At 22.7% G+C, this 14341-nt stretch overlaps 2 protein-coding genes across 2 annotated transcripts in view; both read left to right on the top strand.

Annotated features, from left to right (window-relative positions):
* The window catches only part of LOC111620641, a 110791-nt gene extending 106455 nt beyond the window's left edge, over positions 1 to 4336 (top strand). The window contains exons 2-4 of the mRNA XM_023362651.1: positions 785 to 1005; positions 1136 to 1139; positions 4101 to 4336. Coding sequence (XP_023218419.1) covers positions 785 to 1005; positions 1136 to 1139; positions 4101 to 4336 — 461 coding nt within the window. The remainder of the gene's footprint in view (positions 1 to 784; positions 1006 to 1135; positions 1140 to 4100) is intronic.
* A 6506-nt stretch (positions 4337 to 10842) lies between these two features.
* LOC111620726 overlaps positions 10843 to 14341 on the top strand; it is a 50383-nt gene continuing 46884 nt past the window's right edge. The window contains exon 1 of the mRNA XM_023362750.1: positions 10843 to 11160. Coding sequence (XP_023218518.1) covers positions 10948 to 11160 — 213 coding nt within the window. The 5' untranslated portion in view covers positions 10843 to 10947. The remainder of the gene's footprint in view (positions 11161 to 14341) is intronic.

Raw genomic sequence — 14341 nt, forward strand, 5'->3', positions numbered from 1 at the left:
TACTGTAAAGGAGAATTTTTATAATTGAACATTATATTAAGTAATAAGATTCTATTGAATGTATTTATAAATACATTCAATAGAATCTTATTACTTAATATAATGTTCAATTATAAAAATTCTCCTTTACAGTAAGAGGAAAAAATATATATATTTTAAATATTACGATAATATAATTTTTTTCCTGAATTTTATTCATTTTTAAAATGTTAAATTGAATTTTTTTTTAATTTTCTGTGGTGCATTTAAATGGTTTAATTATGTAATAATAGGGAAAAAGTTAACGTTTTATTTATCTTATTATTGATAAATCTTTCCTATGAATTAATCATTTTTTTAAGTTTAAATTCTGTTTTATTCTTCAATTATTTAGTATTCTATACAGGAAAAGAAAATGTAAATAAATTCAGGAAAATTCAAATTTATTAATATACACCATAGATAAAAATTGGAAAAAATAATATATTAAAAATACATAAAATTTGCAAATATAACAGATTCAACCAGGACTAAAAAGTTATAAGGACAAGAATTAAAATGAAAACATAACCTACTATTGTTACGTTTATCACGAAGTGTCAAAGGAAGATATGGGGTGTCTAAGTTTCATGGTAGACTATATTTTCCGTAGGGTCCTATAGAGTAACTCTAAAAAACTTTGGTCCATAACAGCCAGAGTTTGGGAGTATATAGAGAACAGATAGACAGACACTCTATTCTATAGATACTCTAAAAAATAAATGCTAAATTATAAAATTTAATATTGAAATTAATAATTTTGCAGGCTCTCGAATGTATATATGGGACTATGTAGCTCATAGAAAGGGCTTTAACTGGAATGGAAGAATTAAAAGGTTTGGCCAAAATTCTCGCATCAGCGATTATTGGAGTTTTTTAGGACGTGTAACTCCATCTTTTGATAATAGTTCTTCAAGGAACGTCACTACACAGATAGGACAAACTGTTTATCTTCATTGTATTGTACACAACCTCGGAGATAAAACGGTAAGAAATATTTAATTTTCTTATTTTATTATAACAAAAGAAATATTTAAAAAATAATAATCATTTTTAGATAAGAAATATAATAATATAATTTTATAAAAATTATATCACTAATTAAATTTCGCTTTAGATAAGTATTTAAAAATTTTTTTCAATGTAAAATAAATAATATAAAAAAAATATGCTTTAAACTATTTTAAAATGTTATATTAATTAATAATTCTTTAATTAAAATTAAAATTAAATTTATCTAAAATTAAGTTAAGTAATTAACCTAATTAAATCGGATTATATAATTATAAATTAATAATAATGAAAAATACGATAACCTCCGAACAACGGACATTTTTTATGCTTCCTTCAGTGGCCGTTGTTTACAGGTTTGTCCGTTTACATTCTATCTTAATTAAATTATTTTTAAACGTTTAAAATAAATTTTTAATGTAAAAAAAAAATATATACAATAAATAGCGTGAATTTTTAATTTATAAAATGTAAATTAAAAAATGGTAAATTAACACGTAAAATGAAACGATTCGTACGTAAATTTGTAACTGTTATATGCGTTTAAACAACTATTCTGCTGTAACTAATCTGAATTGTTGTAGATGTAATTATCACGAAGCAGAATTAACTATATTAGAATTGTGGCTCACCAATTACAAAATAGCTGAAATGTGTCAATATAATAATGGGATATAGATGTAGTCGCAATTTTGATACGTCCTTTGATACTTTAAATTGAGCCATTAGTCACATACATTATTCATTTAAAAAATATTTTAACGAGGTTGATGTAATTTATTAATTAATTATTTTCAATTAAAACATAACGCAATTACTATAGAAATTTAATTTATTTACAGGGCTAATTTATCTATTTTAGCGTTTAAAAAAAAAGCAAAAATTGATATAAATTTTAAAGAGATAAATTAATAAACGTATCGTAAATCTTATAAAAATATGTTTTAATTTTATTAAATTATAAATCATTCTAATTTATTTTATTTTTTTTTAATCTGAGTTAAAAGTTTTATATGTTGTTTACTTTAATACAATAAAATGTAAATAATTTTTGGTAATAGATTAAAGTAGGAACAAGGGAGAAAAAAAATTGTAATTTAAAAGCATAGAATTCTGCAATAGTCAGAAGAAAATGATATGTAGAAAACATTCTGTAGTTGTAAAAGTGGGTATAGTTGGATATACGTGAGGTAGTTTCTTTGTCAATGCCTCCCTTACCAGCCATGACCACCTTTAGGTTTTACTATCGTTCTGTCTTACTGTTTTCTAAAAATTCCCATAAGAAGAATGTTATCTGCATCGAAACTAAGAGAGTTTACTTTAGTTTCTTTTCGAAATTCACTAGTCATCTGCATAAAAATGTTCACAAAATGTTCTTTCAATAAGATAAACTTTTACTTCCATTCTAAATATTAGTAAGCAGAAAAGTGTGTAAAAGTAAAATATAAAAATGATATATAATCTTATATAAATCAATATAAAAGTTATGGTATATATATATATATATTTATATATATAAGCAAGGTATATTGATTTTTCAATTCTTAGAATATTTTATTTTATGTTTTTCTGAATGTATATTTTATATGATATGATATCCTAAATATGAATTATTGATATTTTGTTTAAATATTTTATCAAGTTCAAAACTAAATAGAGAGGATTTTTCTTAAAGAATAAATGGTCTTTTATTTATTTATTTATTTTGAAATTTTCACTTAAAATTTATTTTATTTCTTTAATAAATTTATATCTATCTAGTAGTTAAATAAAATTTATATAAGCCTATATATACTTTTAAAATTCTTTAAAACTTTACTTTAGAATATTTTTCAAAAATTAATTATTAATTCGTTTTATATTTAAATTTATTGTTTTAATATGTTTAACTTTCTACATATTTATCAATTCAGTTGACAGTTAAGACTTTTCAGATGTAAGTGGTTCTCTTCTCTTACAAGCAAGCAACTAATTTAAACTTGAAAATATGTATCAAATTCAATTATGTAAGTGAGTAAAAGTATTCATGAATCAATCAGTTCGTCTTATTTATTGAGTTATGAAGAATTTCATTCAGTTACGTGATAGTAATGACTTATCTAAATTTAATTCTACTGATTTTTCACATTTTAAATAGTTTATTTAATGTCTATATTAGCATTTCCTTTCAAGTTGACATCATTGATGTATATATATATATATATATATAAATTCTCTTAAGAATTCACATACTTATAGTGCTACTACTACTGAAGAATAATCATGAATATCATGAATATTGTATTAGAAATACTGTGAAATACGTAAGTTTTGAATATAATATTAGATTATGAAAACAATTGATCGTCTATAATGCAAGAATTTCTGAAAATTCAATATTTTTATTTTCTTAGGATTTATGTAAAATCTACAAAACTCTTTAATACTTTTTGACAATTTTTATAAATTNTTACGATAATATAATTTTTTTCCTGAATTTTATTCATTTTTAAAATGTTAAATTGAATTTTTTTTTAATTTTCTGTGGTGCATTTAAATGGTTTAATTATGTAATAATAGGGAAAAAGTTAACGTTTTATTTATCTTATTATTGATAAATCTTTCCTATGAATTAATCATTTTTTTAAGTTTAAATTCTGTTTTATTCTTCAATTATTTAGTATTCTATACAGGAAAAGAAAATGTAAATAAATTCAGGAAAATTCAAATTTATTAATATACACCATAGATAAAAATTGGAAAAAATAATATATTAAAAATACATAAAATTTGCAAATATAACAGATTCAACCAGGACTAAAAAGTTATAAGGACAAGAATTAAAATGAAAACATAACCTACTATTGTTACGTTTATCACGAAGTGTCAAAGGAAGATATGGGGTGTCTAAGTTTCATGGTAGACTATATTTTCCGTAGGGTCCTATAGAGTAACTCTAAAAAACTTTGGTCCATAACAGCCAGAGTTTGGGAGTATATAGAGAACAGATAGACAGACACTCTATTCTATAGATACTCTAAAAAATAAATGCTAAATTATAAAATTTAATATTGAAATTAATAATTTTGCAGGCTCTCGAATGTATATATGGGACTATGTAGCTCATAGAAAGGGCTTTAACTGGAATGGAAGAATTAAAAGGTTTGGCCAAAATTCTCGCATCAGCGATTATTGGAGTTTTTTAGGACGTGTAACTCCATCTTTTGATAATAGTTCTTCAAGGAACGTCACTACACAGATAGGACAAACTGTTTATCTTCATTGTATTGTACACAACCTCGGAGATAAAACGGTAAGAAATATTTAATTTTCTTATTTTATTATAACAAAAGAAATATTTAAAAAATAATAATCATTTTTAGATAAGAAATATAATAATATAATTTTATAAAAATTATATCACTAATTAAATTTCGCTTTAGATAAGTATTTAAAAATTTTTTTCAATGTAAAATAAATAATATAAAAAAAATATGCTTTAAACTATTTTAAAATGTTATATTAATTAATAATTCTTTAATTAAAATTAAAATTAAATTTATCTAAAATTAAGTTAAGTAATTAACCTAATTAAATCGGATTATATAATTATAAATTAATAATAATGAAAAATACGATAACCTCCGAACAACGGACATTTTTTATGCTTCCTTCAGTGGCCGTTGTTTACAGGTTTGTCCGTTTACATTCTATCTTAATTAAATTATTTTTAAACGTTTAAAATAAATTTTTAATGTAAAAAAAAAATATATACAATAAATAGCGTGAATTTTTAATTTATAAAATGTAAATTAAAAAATGGTAAATTAACACGTAAAATGAAACGATTCGTACGTAAATTTGTAACTGTTATATGCGTTTAAACAACTATTCTGCTGTAACTAATCTGAATTGTTGTAGATGTAATTATCACGAAGCAGAATTAACTATATTAGAATTGTGGCTCACCAATTACAAAATAGCTGAAATGTGTCAATATAATAATGGGATATAGATGTAGTCGCAATTTTGATACGTCCTTTGATACTTTAAATTGAGCCATTAGTCACATACATTATTCATTTAAAAAATATTTTAACGAGGTTGATGTAATTTATTAATTAATTATTTTCAATTAAAACATAACGCAATTACTATAGAAATTTAATTTATTTACAGGGCTAATTTATCTATTTTAGCGTTTAAAAAAAAAGCAAAAATTGATATAAATTTTAAAGAGATAAATTAATAAACGTATCGTAAATCTTATAAAAATATGTTTTAATTTTATTAAATTATAAATCATTCTAATTTATTTTATTTTTTTTTAATCTGAGTTAAAAGTTTTATATGTTGTTTACTTTAATACAATAAAATGTAAATAATTTTTGGTAATAGATTAAAGTAGGAACAAGGGAGAAAAAAAATTGTAATTTAAAAGCATAGAATTCTGCAATAGTCAGAAGAAAATGATATGTAGAAAACATTCTGTAGTTGTAAAAGTGGGTATAGTTGGATATACGTGAGGTAGTTTCTTTGTCAATGCCTCCCTTACCAGCCATGACCACCTTTAGGTTTTACTATCGTTCTGTCTTACTGTTTTCTAAAAATTCCCATAAGAAGAATGTTATCTGCATCGAAACTAAGAGAGTTTACTTTAGTTTCTTTTCGAAATTCACTAGTCATCTGCATAAAAATGTTCACAAAATGTTCTTTCAATAAGATAAACTTTTACTTCCATTCTAAATATTAGTAAGCAGAAAAGTGTGTAAAAGTAAAATATAAAAATGATATATAATCTTATATAAATCAATATAAAAGTTATGGTATATATATATATATATTTATATATATAAGCAAGGTATATTGATTTTTCAATTCTTAGAATATTTTATTTTATGTTTTTCTGAATGTATATTTTATATGATATGATATCCTAAATATGAATTATTGATATTTTGTTTAAATATTTTATCAAGTTCAAAACTAAATAGAGAGGATTTTTCTTAAAGAATAAATGGTCTTTTATTTATTTATTTATTTTGAAATTTTCACTTAAAATTTATTTTATTTCTTTAATAAATTTATATCTATCTAGTAGTTAAATAAAATTTATATAAGCCTATATATACTTTTAAAATTCTTTAAAACTTTACTTTAGAATATTTTTCAAAAATTAATTATTAATTCGTTTTATATTTAAATTTATTGTTTTAATATGTTTAACTTTCTACATATTTATCAATTCAGTTGACAGTTAAGACTTTTCAGATGTAAGTGGTTCTCTTCTCTTACAAGCAAGCAACTAATTTAAACTTGAAAATATGTATCAAATTCAATTATGTAAGTGAGTAAAAGTATTCATGAATCAATCAGTTCGTCTTATTTATTGAGTTATGAAGAATTTCATTCAGTTACGTGATAGTAATGACTTATCTAAATTTAATTCTACTGATTTTTCACATTTTAAATAGTTTATTTAATGTCTATATTAGCATTTCCTTTCAAGTTGACATCATTGATGTATATATATATATATATATATAAATTCTCTTAAGAATTCACATACTTATAGTGCTACTACTACTGAAGAATAATCATGAATATCATGAATATTGTATTAGAAATACTGTGAAATACGTAAGTTTTGAATATAATATTAGATTATGAAAACAATTGATCGTCTATAATGCAAGAATTTCTGAAAATTCAATATTTTTATTTTCTTAGGATTTATGTAAAATCTACAAAACTCTTTAATACTTTTTGACAATTTTTATAAATTTAAATATATTATACACTAAATTTAATGATAATATATTATAAAATTGATTAAATTTTACTTGAATAATTTATTTATTTTTTATTTTGTATGTGTGTGTGTTTATCATTTTTAATGTTCGTGATACGTTTCCTCATTTTCATCAATTTTCTTTACTATCAACGTTTACAAATCTCCTTTATTTATCGAAAAAAAAACTATGGTTTATTTATTTATTTATTTATTTATTAAAGCTCATTTTTCAGCTATATATGACAAAACATTCATGATTTTCATATATATAAAGTGAGTCATTAATTTATTTCCCGAGAAACTAGGGCGAAGAAGATGAAAATGTTTTATTCATCATCAATGTTAGATACTAGTAAATCTTTCTTAGTAATCATCAACCGTGTCAAAGTTTATCTAATCTAGAAGTACTCATTCAACAACTGGTAAAATTGTAGTGGAAGAATATAAAGAAAAGCACGAACCACTTCTTGGACCATTACGATAAATGTTGTAACCTCTTTTGTGGTATCGCACGAGTCTACTCAACCACTAGAATTCTCTTGCAAGTCCTTGTCTTTTGTCACTGCTGGAGACAGCCATAATGGGAGGTGACCGTATCGAGGTCGGATAGCTGTCGTTTTTCTGATTCGCCCTCCAGCACATGTTGTACAACTTCCGTTACGGAGATAAGGTTTGACGCCTTTCTAGACAAATCTGGATTAGATATATATTATTTATGCTTACTTATCATTACTAATCGGTGATTGGTGGTAGTTTTTACTTGCCGTTTGACTTTTCAACCATTAAAAATCGTCGTTACTTTTTTTTTATTTTTTTAAAATAACTTTTGTGTCTTGTGAAGATTTTATAGAATTCGCTTTTTAAACCAGATTCTAAAATCATCAAACTTACGAGATAATCTACATATAAAGTATTTATTAACGTATTATTTTACATATAAATGTAATATTTGAATCTAAATTTATTATATTTTCGGTTTTACACTTAAATAACATTAAATTTTATGAAGAATATTTAAAAATTCGATACTTAAAATTCGATAGTTAAAATTTGCAGATAGAACTTTCATTATAAAATGATCGTTAATTAATCTTAAATAATATTTTAAAAGATTAATTTAAAACCTTAATATTTTTTTTTCTAACGAGTAATATATTCTTTTTATTATTATTAATTTTTCATCGAGTCTTGCTACGAAAGTAACACAAAAGAATAACCAAAATGAATCTAATTATAAACTCTCTGAATGCAACATCACGTACAGCATTACCATTAATGGAAGAGTAGGATAGACGTAACTAAAGTACACAACTAGTAATAAAGTAAGGATAAAAGATATTCTAGAAAAAAAAATATATGTATATTTTTAAGCCAAGTTACTTAACAAGATCATTAATTTTTAAAACACTTTAGAATATGCAAGAGAAAAAAAAACCCCAACAGGAAAAAATCTAATGTATTCTTCAATAATTAATTTTATATTTAAATAATAATTAGGCTATTTACTCATAACGTTATTTTCTAAGGCTTTATGTACTGATCGATAAATATTGATTAGGATTGTTATTTGTACAACATATAATGTTGCCTGTCTTTATCTCAGACCTTTTCTCTTCGAGCAAACAACATTTCTTAGAAACGGAAATTACAAACCAACAAACCTTTCAAGGGAGACAGGTTTCTTTTCCCCTCCTCCTCTTCTTCTTCTTCTTCTTGTTTATTTTAGTTTACAGAAAAAAAAGGAGAAGAAACACATTTATTAGATATCCACATTCTAATTCATTTATCATTTAAGATCAATAAGATAATCTGGTTTTCTAAATTGGATTTTCTTCGCATTTGTTAACAGAACAATTTTACTTTTTTCTATGATCGTCCAAAAAGCTAGATAATTGCTCGTTAAGGAATAAAGAACCGCTATCTAAATTATTGATACAATGATGTTTTTCCTCTTCTTCTTCCTTTTTTAAATTATATTTATGGGTTATATATTGCAAGGTGAGTGCATATTTATTTTTTAAATATAATAACTTATAATATATATATATAAAGTTAATGATTATTTTGTAGTGAAGAGAAGAGAATTTATTTAAAAACAATACTATATTTAGAAGCTTGTATCTAAATATTAAAAAAAATTAATAAACTTTTTAAACTAATAAAACTGACAGACAAACAGGAAGAAGAATTGTTAAAATTATGAAATTATTTATTATTTAAATAGAAAATTATATAAAATATATAAGTATCATGTATATAAACACAAAAATACAAAAATTATCTTTAGGTTAATTATATTTATCTTAGTATATTAACTATTCTTAGATATACAAAATAAATTACTTTTAAAATTGACATAAACTTTATTTTGTTTAATTGCCCAGAGCAGGATTATGAAATGAAGTTAAGAGTGATGTCAATCAATTTTAAGAAAATATATTAAATTTTGCTTGGAAATTTCCAAAACTTTCTCCTAACTAAGAGAAAATATTTTAAATTATTATTATATTTCACTTAGTTTTATTGGCAACAAGGAAATTATTTTACTTTAAAAAAATAAAAAAAAATAATAATAATAATTTATGAAATGGTAACCAAATGTACTTGACACTTATTAACTTAGTTTCTTTTTTTAACAAGGAATTTAAACTAATGTTTAATGTTAGATCATATTAAATTTTTAGTAAATGATGTCAACAAACTGAAACGATTCTGCTGTCGAAACATTTAACATTTTTATGTCTTAATTTTATAAAATTAATAAATTTAACTTGATCGTGTTTCAATATGGAAATGTTAATCGATTGTTTGCAATTGTATTGCCTTACCAGAAAGGAAAATTAATATATATAATATATATATACTTGTAATTTATATAATGTAAATTAATACGAGTTTACATCACATAATCACTATCAATAACAGAAATTATTAATTTAGATATATAATTATTATATATGATATATAGATTAATGAGATGGTATCTTATTAAAATTTCATAAGCAAACATCTAATTAAAAATATAGAAAAATTCAGTTATTAACAGTAAATGAGAGGAAAAAATATACACGACTAAGTTTTTGATCACTTTACTCTTGCTAAGGATTAATTATAACATAAATAAATAAATAAACGATATGTATTGTATTTAGAAGGGTGTATGAGAACTATGAGTTCTCATAATGTTGAATTGAAGGGTTGAATTGTGTTGTGTGTTGAATTGAAGGGTTGAATAATGTTGAATTGAAGGGTGTATGAGAACTCATAGTTCTCATACACCCTTCAATTCAACATTATTCAACCCTTCAATTCAACACACAACACAATTCAACCCTTCAATTCAACATTATGAGAACTCATAGTTCTCATACACCCTTCTAAATACAATACATATCGTTTATTTATTTATTTATGTTATAATTAATCCTTAGCAAGAGTAAAGTGATCAAAAACTTAGTCGTGTATATTTTTTCCTCTCATTTACTGTTANGGAAAAAATATATATATTTTAAATATTACGATAATATAATTTTTTTCCTGAATTTTATTCATTTTTAAAATGTTAAATTGAATTTTTTTTTAATTTTCTGTGGTGCATTTAAATGGTTTAATTATGTAATAATAGGGAAAAAGTTAACGTTTTATTTATCTTATTATTGATAAATCTTTCCTATGAATTAATCATTTTTTTAAGTTTAAATTCTGTTTTATTCTTCAATTATTTAGTATTCTATACAGGAAAAGAAAATGTAAATAAATTCAGGAAAATTCAAATTTATTAATATACACCATAGATAAAAATTGGAAAAAATAATATATTAAAAATACATAAAATTTGCAAATATAACAGATTCAACCAGGACTAAAAAGTTATAAGGACAAGAATTAAAATGAAAACATAACCTACTATTGTTACGTTTATCACGAAGTGTCAAAGGAAGATATGGGGTGTCTAAGTTTCATGGTAGACTATATTTTCCGTAGGGTCCTATAGAGTAACTCTAAAAAACTTTGGTCCATAACAGCCAGAGTTTGGGAGTATATAGAGAACAGATAGACAGACACTCTATTCTATAGATACTCTAAAAAATAAATGCTAAATTATAAAATTTAATATTGAAATTAATAATTTTGCAGGCTCTCGAATGTATATATGGGACTATGTAGCTCATAGAAAGGGCTTTAACTGGAATGGAAGAATTAAAAGGTTTGGCCAAAATTCTCGCATCAGCGATTATTGGAGTTTTTTAGGACGTGTAACTCCATCTTTTGATAATAGTTCTTCAAGGAACGTCACTACACAGATAGGACAAACTGTTTATCTTCATTGTATTGTACACAACCTCGGAGATAAAACGGTAAGAAATATTTAATTTTCTTATTTTATTATAACAAAAGAAATATTTAAAAAATAATAATCATTTTTAGATAAGAAATATAATAATATAATTTTATAAAAATTATATCACTAATTAAATTTCGCTTTAGATAAGTATTTAAAAATTTTTTTCAATGTAAAATAAATAATATAAAAAAAATATGCTTTAAACTATTTTAAAATGTTATATTAATTAATAATTCTTTAATTAAAATTAAAATTAAATTTATCTAAAATTAAGTTAAGTAATTAACCTAATTAAATCGGATTATATAATTATAAATTAATAATAATGAAAAATACGATAACCTCCGAACAACGGACATTTTTTATGCTTCCTTCAGTGGCCGTTGTTTACAGGTTTGTCCGTTTACATTCTATCTTAATTAAATTATTTTTAAACGTTTAAAATAAATTTTTAATGTAAAAAAAAAATATATACAATAAATAGCGTGAATTTTTAATTTATAAAATGTAAATTAAAAAATGGTAAATTAACACGTAAAATGAAACGATTCGTACGTAAATTTGTAACTGTTATATGCGTTTAAACAACTATTCTGCTGTAACTAATCTGAATTGTTGTAGATGTAATTATCACGAAGCAGAATTAACTATATTAGAATTGTGGCTCACCAATTACAAAATAGCTGAAATGTGTCAATATAATAATGGGATATAGATGTAGTCGCAATTTTGATACGTCCTTTGATACTTTAAATTGAGCCATTAGTCACATACATTATTCATTTAAAAAATATTTTAACGAGGTTGATGTAATTTATTAATTAATTATTTTCAATTAAAACATAACGCAATTACTATAGAAATTTAATTTATTTACAGGGCTAATTTATCTATTTTAGCGTTTAAAAAAAAAGCAAAAATTGATATAAATTTTAAAGAGATAAATTAATAAACGTATCGTAAATCTTATAAAAATATGTTTTAATTTTATTAAATTATAAATCATTCTAATTTATTTTATTTTTTTTTAATCTGAGTTAAAAGTTTTATATGTTGTTTACTTTAATACAATAAAATGTAAATAATTTTTGGTAATAGATTAAAGTAGGAACAAGGGAGAAAAAAAATTGTAATTTAAAAGCATAGAATTCTGCAATAGTCAGAAGAAAATGATATGTAGAAAACATTCTGTAGTTGTAAAAGTGGGTATAGTTGGATATACGTGAGGTAGTTTCTTTGTCAATGCCTCCCTTACCAGCCATGACCACCTTTAGGTTTTACTATCGTTCTGTCTTACTGTTTTCTAAAAATTCCCATAAGAAGAATGTTATCTGCATCGAAACTAAGAGAGTTTACTTTAGTTTCTTTTCGAAATTCACTAGTCATCTGCATAAAAATGTTCACAAAATGTTCTTTCAATAAGATAAACTTTTACTTCCATTCTAAATATTAGTAAGCAGAAAAGTGTGTAAAAGTAAAATATAAAAATGATATATAATCTTATATAAATCAATATAAAAGTTATGGTATATATATATATATATTTATATATATAAGCAAGGTATATTGATTTTTCAATTCTTAGAATATTTTATTTTATGTTTTTCTGAATGTATATTTTATATGATATGATATCCTAAATATGAATTATTGATATTTTGTTTAAATATTTTATCAAGTTCAAAACTAAATAGAGAGGATTTTTCTTAAAGAATAAATGGTCTTTTATTTATTTATTTATTTTGAAATTTTCACTTAAAATTTATTTTATTTCTTTAATAAATTTATATCTATCTAGTAGTTAAATAAAATTTATATAAGCCTATATATACTTTTAAAATTCTTTAAAACTTTACTTTAGAATATTTTTCAAAAATTAATTATTAATTCGTTTTATATTTAAATTTATTGTTTTAATATGTTTAACTTTCTACATATTTATCAATTCAGTTGACAGTTAAGACTTTTCAGATGTAAGTGGTTCTCTTCTCTTACAAGCAAGCAACTAATTTAAACTTGAAAATATGTATCAAATTCAATTATGTAAGTGAGTAAAAGTATTCATGAATCAATCAGTTCGTCTTATTTATTGAGTTATGAAGAATTTCATTCAGTTACGTGATAGTAATGACTTATCTAAATTTAATTCTACTGATTTTTCACATTTTAAATAGTTTATTTAATGTCTATATTAGCATTTCCTTTCAAGTTGACTTTTTTTTAATCTGAGTTAAAAGTTTTATATGTTGTTTACTTTAATACAATAAAATGTAAATAATTTTTGGTAATAGATTAAAGTAGGAACAAGGGAGAAAAAAAATTGTAATTTAAAAGCATAGAATTCTGCAATAGTCAGAAGAAAATGATATGTAGAAAACATTCTGTAGTTGTAAAAGTGGGTATAGTTGGATATACGTGAGGTAGTTTCTTTGTCAATGCCTCCCTTACCAGCCATGACCACCTTTAGGTTTTACTATCGTTCTGTCTTACTGTTTTCTAAAAATTCCCATAAGAAGAATGTTATCTGCATCGAAACTAAGAGAGTTTACTTTAGTTTCTTTTCGAAATTCACTAGTCATCTGCATAAAAATGTTCACAAAATGTTCTTTCAATAAGATAAACTTTTACTTCCATTCTAAATATTAGTAAGCAGAAAAGTGTGTAAAAGTAAAATATAAAAATGATATATAATCTTATATAAATCAATATAAAGATTTGATCATATTAAAATAAAATTTACATATCTTATTCATTATCCTACTCATTTCCATATTTTCTCAATTGATACTCTCTTTAAAAAAATTTGAGGATAATGCACATGCTGAATATTTATATATTGCTTTGGAGAGATTTTAATCAAGTGGTTTTATTCTTTTTATTCCTCTTTTTTTTTTAATTTTTCTTTAAAAAAAACTATCGAATCCACTAATAAAAGAAGATTAGTCAATACGAAAGGGTGGAGAAAAACGTAAAGTTTATCTTCATAAATAGCTTATAAAAAGCAATTTAACATTTATTACTTTGAAGTTAATAAAATTTTTAAATATTTCAATTTAATAAATATGATTTTAATTGATATTTATATAACTATTTAAAAAAAATTATAAAATAAACTACATAAAAATTATTATTTGTCTGTCATCTAGAATAATCATTTATTACATTTATTTTTTAATATATATATATATATATAT

Source organism: Centruroides sculpturatus, unplaced genomic scaffold (genome assembly GCF_000671375.1).
Source record: "Centruroides sculpturatus isolate CEXI.00-Female unplaced genomic scaffold, Cexi_2.0 scaffold102, whole genome shotgun sequence".
NCBI classification, from domain to species: domain Eukaryota; kingdom Metazoa; phylum Arthropoda; class Arachnida; order Scorpiones; family Buthidae; genus Centruroides; species Centruroides sculpturatus.